The sequence below is a fragment of the Temnothorax americanus genome, unplaced genomic scaffold (genome assembly GCF_048541705.1).
Source record: "Temnothorax americanus isolate GAGA-0224 unplaced genomic scaffold, ASM4854170v1 Scaffold46, whole genome shotgun sequence".
Taxonomy (NCBI): domain Eukaryota; kingdom Metazoa; phylum Arthropoda; class Insecta; order Hymenoptera; family Formicidae; genus Temnothorax; species Temnothorax americanus.
In genome coordinates this window covers 1,381,769-1,389,628 of record NW_027509613.1, presented here as the reverse complement: position 1 = coordinate 1,389,628, position 7,860 = coordinate 1,381,769, and the positions used below count along the sequence as shown (strand labels likewise).

Sequence of the window (7,860 nt, the reverse complement as noted above, 5' to 3'; positions counted from 1 at the left end):
ATTTAGATTCGTTTCACACGTAGGTATCCGGCACCGGACTAACGATGCCGGGTATCCGATCGATTTTCTTTATTTTCACAAATCGGCTATCGGACAAACGTGTAAATGCTCCCATATTAATCCATACACTTTGCGATCGGATACCCGGCGTCAGTAGTCCAGTCAGTCCAGTGTCGAATACGTGTGAAACGGGGCTTAGTCGAATTTTATCCGTTGCATCTTCGAATATCTTTTTAACTAGTGGTCGGATCTCGCCACTAGTTAGTGGTAGAGTTGCAGGCGTTTTGATGGGAGTTTTAAGAAGATATTCGATTTCGAAGGTCTGCCGTGAGTGTCATTTTTGATGATAATTTTATAAAACAATTTTAAGGTTTTGCAGTTTTTTACTTATCAGGAACTCGAGAACTTTTCGAAAGGAATCAATTGAGTTATTAGAACTATTTTGACTTTAAATCAAACTTTTCTTATTTCTGTTTTTTGAAAAAAAAATTTTTTTTCTTTTATCAGGAACTCTAGTACTCGTCAAAATGCTTTAGATGAGCTATTCAGAAGTATTCGGTTTTAAAGTTGGGTGTAAAGTTATCATTCCATTTTTTAATTGCCTTTTTCAAAGTGTTAATCGCCGGAACTTTTTTTATAAACATATAAATACTCTTTTACGTGGATTTCGGGCGCGTTATGGTATGCGATTGTCGAGACAATGGCACTGGATGACAGCGTTATACTGAAACGTATCTACGTGTTCTAACAATACAACACATTATGAAAAACGGTTGTCGAAATCCTCGCTCATCCTCGAATCTCATATTCTCACTATATGTCATTCCCAATGATCGCTCCCAATCTTTTATTATAATATATTATAATATAAAATAACTTAAAACATTTTTTCTTGTGTGTGTAACAGATAAATTTTTCAAGTTATTTTATATTATAATTTCTTAAATATATATTTTTTACCTTTTTGCGTCCGTTAACCACTATTTTATTTCAAAACGTATTTCGCTAAATGAAACTGCGTCTTCATACGCTGCAAGTTCTGCTGTTGAAGTGTCTGCTTGACTATAACATTAAAATGTTGCGTGATTAAATCTGACGAAAATCTGATTTAAATTATAAGGCTGATTGGCTGATTTGTTTACTGCTTAAGTTTTTCTATGTGCCACAGCCTTATATTTTAAATAAGATTTTTGTCTCTATTATATTAGATTAGGGCGGCAGGTGAGAGATTGACAAGAATGACTGACAAGTTAGGAAAATAGTCGCAAATAATGTTGCAAGGAGGTGCGAAAAATAAGCTCAGCGATATCAGAATCAGGTACGTGAAGCGTGCGAGGTTAAATTTGGTGCTGATTGTGGAGAAACAGAAAAAATTTGGAACAATCCAAAGCGAACTGTTTTGCCTGAGAGACGTTGCGCGAATTTTTGCGAAGAGCGTGCATTTAACGATTATAATTACACTTTATGATTGTAATTGGAAACCGGGCAATAAAACATTGTTAGACCACACGGTAGTTCACGTTTGACTATAGCAATCTGTGTGGATAGGAAAAGATATTTAAAAAATATGTCGAAAAGTGTGAAATGTTAGGAAGTTACTTTGATTATTATTGCCTCTATCCAGTTTTGCGACTTATTTATTGACTTACCCTCGTAGATATGAGTCACGTAGAATTTCTTAATTCGTCTGATATAAAATACATAATACACACGTAAATATACAAGTCAAAACATTTAAAAAAAATTTATATAAAATATAAAAAATACTGCCCAATAGTTCTTTAGTTTTATTTTCTAACTGTTTAATGTAAATCTTTATGAGAGTTGTATGTTGATCGTATGATTTAATACAATCATTTGACTTTTTAATTTTTAATAACAAACGATCTTTGTGACCATTAAGAGTATAAAAACGCCTCTTATTATCTTCGTATTCTCTGTGATCGTGTGCTAGCAGTGTTTTTATGTATAAATGTTTTATGTCGGATACTGTCGTGATTTCTATTCTGCAACTTGGGCAAGTCCAACGCTCGTCTAGGTTGTTTCGCTCGTTTAACCATTTTAAAATGCATTCTAGCCCAAGCATGTGGCCACATGGCAAAGAACATAGCCGGTGTTGAGCCAAGTTGTATTCTTCATAGCATATTGGACATGTCTCAGTGCTGAAAGAGATTTATAATTTATAAATGAGATATATAATTTATAATTTATAAATTAAATAAAAATATTTCAAAATTTAGAGTAGGAAAGACCGGGGCTAAGCCGACAACGGGGCAAACTTATCACTGGGCTTTTTGCCAATGTAAATCTATCGTAGAAACTCTTTATCTTTTGATTCCATTATTTGGTATCAAGAGACACGGTCTCGCGCTAAGTATTCTGTATCGCGGTCTATTTGATACTATAAGCAGAAATCGTGGAACAGAAATCACGTTATCAAGTGTTTGAAAAACTGCTCAAAACAAAACTCGAAGAGAGAAGGACGATTTATTTATTACTTAAACTTTTTTTCTATTTTTCTATCAAGTCGCCGACTTTTTAAGGTGTCTATAAATGGTATTAACAGGCACCGAATATTTTTCTGACGCCTCTGCGACACTATATCGTCGGTTTTTGACGTCTTCTATCGTTTTTTTTTAAGTTCCCTGCCGAGTATTGTTTGTATGATTTATAATTTTTTTCTAGGTTGTTTATTGTTTTTGTCATTTGGTTTTCCTGAAATAAAACAATAAAAAAGATTTTAATATAAAACAAAAAATATATTTTGGAAACTCTTCTAAGTTTCTAAAATAAAAATTTCTTTACCTTATTCGTTTCTTCATCAGCTGGATCGATTACTTTTTGTGGTTTTTTTATTTTTGTTTAATCCTCTTAACTTCGGGCTCCGCCGTCTATTTTCTGCCGAATGTTTAATATATTTTTATATTATTTTATATCGGCGGTCGGCGTTCGTCGCTTTTTCGGACCTGTTGTTATTTTATTTTTTTCATATCATTTTACTATTTTTTTTTTATTTATACTCAACCTGAATTGCATTCGCGATTATTATATAATTGCATAAAATTTCACTAAACTAAACGAATATAATACACACAAATTTTAAGAATTACGAAATTTATTATACATTTTGCTATTGATATAAATTAATATATTATTAATATAGGGAGAACGGGTAATAATTGTTACGGTACAGTTTATTTAAAACATGTGCTGTGTTTTACTATATAGCTGTGATTTGTTTTTACACACTGCGTCATTAATTGTTTTCCGTTATTTACAGTGAAAACTGATTTTTTCTGCTTTGCGTTACAAGCAGGAACTAAGGCGTTAGAACTTTAATAATAGAAATGTTACTAAACCGAATTATTATTAGAATTATTATTATAATTATTTATTTATTTATTTTATAGTACTGTCATATATATTGATGTAGCAGGCACATTATTATGGTCAGTACTTTTGTTAGTTAAATAAAACGTAACTTTAAAGAAATGTATGTTGTATCCACAAGATTATATTCAGCTTTTACGTTGCTACACCAATCTTTGGCTGTTAAAAATCGGTAACGAAAAATTATACACTTTATAGCACTCCCCGGAAAATTCTACCTCTGTTTCATATGTAATTCTTTGAGATCAGCCATTGCATCAAAGAATGCGATAATCCGAGTGTCAAAGTTATATTTACGGCGAAACAGAAATTCTGCAAAACATCTTTTATTATAATTATTTATTTATTTATTTTATAGTATTGTTATATATTGATGTAGCAGGCACATTGTTTTGTGATTCAACTACAGGTGTGTCTTCTGTCTTTCGCACATGTGATTCGAGCTGTTCGTTTCCGGTGTGTTTGAAGAATTTCACGTCTAAGCGGCATCATACGGCCGTAATTTGATCGGATACGCTGGCTCATTACGATCAATAACCCAAATCGATCCGTTTTTACCCTTTTGAATCGCCATGACTGTAGATTGTGCAACATGCACAACACTGCAACAAATGCGTTATGTTCCCGAATGAATTTTGATACAATTTTCTTATTACTATATTATAATAATATAATAATGATAATGTTAATCATTTTTATATCTTTCTCTTATATAGGATATTCACATGTGCATGTTTTCAGTACTAAGGACAATATTAATAATAAAATAATCAAGAAGTGCATGATAAGAAGAACGACATTTCTGTCTGTCAAAGGTTAAATTCTTATCCTATAATTATAATTATAATTATAATTGTAAATTAGTAGCAAGCGTGGTTACTGTGCTAATATATATCATATATGACCGCTACAATTATATTACGTGTTTTGTATACTTACGATTGAGGGTTATAAATATTTTTTTGTATTTCATCCGTATTCTCTAAGAATTTAATAAAATCTTTGTCGATAAAGTCGAGATCTTTGCTTATATCATGAGCTAGCATTGCCGTTTCTGTGAAACCAGGACACATTGTTAGAATGCGAACTCCTGTTTTGACGTAAGATCTCTGAAAAATGATGATTACTTTAATAAGACTTTATTACGACTGAGAGCATGGTATCATTTTCATGATAAAGTATTTTAGAGTATATATAAAGATTATAATTATAAAACTAAAAGAAAGAACACAATGATCGTATATAAATATATAATGTCTGTATTATAAGATGTTCTTTTAAATATCCTTTATGGCTTTTTAACAAAATTAGAATTCGAAACTTTTTTACGATGTTTTCTATTATTATTTGTATGCATGATTTTTCATGCCTCCTTTTGGAAGAGTTAAAAGAAAATATAGTCATTGTAAAAGCCTATTTATTAGTAATATTGCAAGAGTGAGGATTCATGTTGTATAAATATAAATTACCTCAAGACTGGAGCCAAATCCGACGACAGCATGTTTAGAAGAACAGTACACCGGACGTGCATAGAAAGGACCCAATCCAGCCATAGACGCTATATTTACTATGGTACCCCCTTTGCCACCTTTATGTTTGCCCATGTAATCTAAGGCCAATAGCGAACCGCGAATTACCGCTACCTATAGAAATAAAATGTGTATAAGTAATTTACTTAATGTATACATATATTTGTGATTAACAAAATTGTATGTCATTTATATAAATACGAACAATATATGTATATAGTACATGATAATGTATTTATTTATAATAATTAAATTAGCTTATATTTTCTTTTAACTCTTCCAAAAGAAAGCATGAAAAGTCATGCGTACAAATAATATAAAACATCGTAAAGAAGTTTCGAAGATATTATAATTTTGTTAAAGCCATAAAGGATATATATTTAAAGGAACATCTCATAATATAGACATATAATAATTAAATCACCTTATGAAGTATATTATATTCCAAAATTCTTATTTAATGATAATCTGTATTTCCGATTAAGAAGCAAATCTTAATAAAATTAGTAAATAATTATTCAATTAATCGGTTGAAATTTAATGTCTTATTACTCACGACATTAATAGCAAACGTTTGCTCGATACAACTGTCATTACATATCCCAGCATTGTTAACAAGTATGTCAAGACCATTGAAAGCCTTAATAACTTGCTTGAATGTTTCTAAGGATTAAAATAATTGGTTAGTATTTAATGCTCTAATTCAATAGATATTTCGTGTTTAAAAATGTAAAATAAGTTCCGTGATTATCGCTGTTAAATAGTTTCATAAGAATTATTTGAGAGATTCGACCACTTACCGTTGTACACTTCCAAGTTTGTTACATCAGTTGGAAAGAAGCTGACACGTTCTTTTCCAAATTTTTCTTGCAATGTTAATGTTGCGTTGTAACTTCGTGCTACCGGCAAATCGAGGATGGCGACTTTCTAGAATTATTATAATAAAGTAGAGAGATAATATATACCGTTTTTTTTCCATATTTTAATTTTTAGTTGTAAAATACCTTCGCGCCTTTACGCAACAAATCTTCGGTAATGTGGTAGCCAATGCCGGACCCGGCTCCTGTGACTATCGCCGTTTTATTTTCCACGTTGTCCATTATTATCGATATATATATTGCCTTGAGAAGATTAAATATCAAAAAGATTGTAAACAAGAAGAAATTCTTGGCCGTATACAATGGTTTTATAAGTCAACAATCAGACTTGCGTACAGTTAAGTTATAAGGAAGATAAGGCAACGTTTCACACTTTTAAATATGCTATCTCCACACTTATCGCCAAATATTTTGTGATAATTAGAAGCTATATTTAAATAAATGTTTAAGTTTAGGAGAGTTTAGAATTTTAATTATGTTAGGTTAGGTTACACACATTTACGTTCAATAGTAGAAGCAAGGCGTTCAACATAGGTAGAACGTAGAACGCAAGTATAACAAACATATGTATATGTATGTATTTTATGTACATAATCACGTTTCTGTGATAAAGAAAAAGCAATCGCAAAAGCTCTTGTTAAATAAGAGCTTTTAAAAAGTTATTTTATTTTTTTATGTGTATTCGAATAATTCTATGAACATATAAATAATATAATGCAAGATGCAGTGAAATAAATAACAGAAACAAAGATATTTATAGACTTTAGAAAAATTGTTTGCAATAATCTTAAAAGGGTATACATTAACATTTATTGCAACCCTTGGAAATTCTAATTGCCTCAACAATAAACAAGTTAAAAATGTTCATCTTTCTTTGTACAGATTATAATAAATTATTCTGTTTTGTTAAATTTAAATAAAATTTTTTAATCTTATAAAATTGTTATCATACATTCTTTTTCTAATTGACACAATGTAAAGATTTTTTAAAGTACTGCAACAATTTTTGATAAGGTAACATAATTTTGTGACGTGTATCACTTGGGTTATAATTTTTCGGAAATAAAGATACTACTGCTTAGATTTTTTCGAGATTTTTCGAGATATAAAGATCTACCACTTGTTACTTAGGTTTTTTCGAGGTATAATACTACCACTTTCATTCTTTTCGAGGTAACAACATATACACTACTATACGTGTACTCGGCGCCTTTTTTTACCTTTTTTTAAAAAAGGTAATTTTGTACGGATATCACGCCTTTTTGTAGTATATTACGCATTTTATAAACAGTGTACAGAGTAAAGCTCTCTATTTGGAGGTATAATACTACCACTTTGTTTTTTTTCGAGGTAACAACATAATACATATACACTACTATGCGTGTACTTGGCGCCCTTTTTTACCTTTTTTTAAAATTATAATAATATGTGAATTTTTCAATCGGCGTTAACAATATAAAATAGAATAATATTTTATTGTAATAGTAGATGAGAGAAATGATTTCCGCCATTTAAGCTCTATTAAAAAGTGCAAATTTTCATTAAACAGATTTTAGTTATTTAAATATTTTTAATAATCAGATCTATTATCTGTTTAATTATTATGCAATTTGAATGAAAATATAAGTTATTACAAAGAGCTCGATATTATATAGAGTACATAAATTATTATATCAAGTATTTGTTTTAATAAAAAAATGTGTATCTCTTACATATATAACTTATACTTTTTTAAATAAAAAATCGGTTACCTCTTCAACGATCTTCGCCAAATTCAAATACCAACCTTCCTTCTATATAAGAATACATGTATAACTTATACTCTATTTAGGCATAAATCGGTATCCCCTTCAGCGATCGACGACAAATTCAATATCAACCTTTCTTTAATGATACTCTATCTATCAAAAAAATATAAATATTTTTCAAGATATTTTTAAAAGAAAAGCATAAAAATTAGCATACTTTTTAGCATTATAAATGAATCAACGTAAAAAAAGGCATGTTAAATCGATACTCGAATGTATCGAAATACTCGCAAAATGTGACGAATTGTGTGTATT

The 7,860-nt window shown here is 30.1% G+C and overlaps 1 protein-coding gene across 1 annotated transcript; it reads right to left on the bottom strand.

Moving 5' to 3' along the window:
* Window positions 1–3,712: 3,712 nt before the first annotated feature.
* LOC143903396 (15-hydroxyprostaglandin dehydrogenase [NAD(+)]-like) lies at window positions 3,713–6,154 on the bottom strand. The gene is made up of 6 exons (XM_077416950.1): window positions 5,924–6,154; window positions 5,720–5,846; window positions 5,476–5,582; window positions 4,860–5,033; window positions 4,330–4,499; window positions 3,713–3,992 (listed from the first exon to the last, which is right to left on the bottom strand). Exons 1-6 carry the CDS (start codon window positions 6,017–6,019, stop codon window positions 3,869–3,871), a joined length of 798 nt encoding a protein of 265 aa, XP_077273076.1. The 5' UTR covers window positions 6,020–6,154; the 3' UTR covers window positions 3,713–3,868.
* Window positions 6,155–7,860: the final 1,706 nt, after the last annotated feature.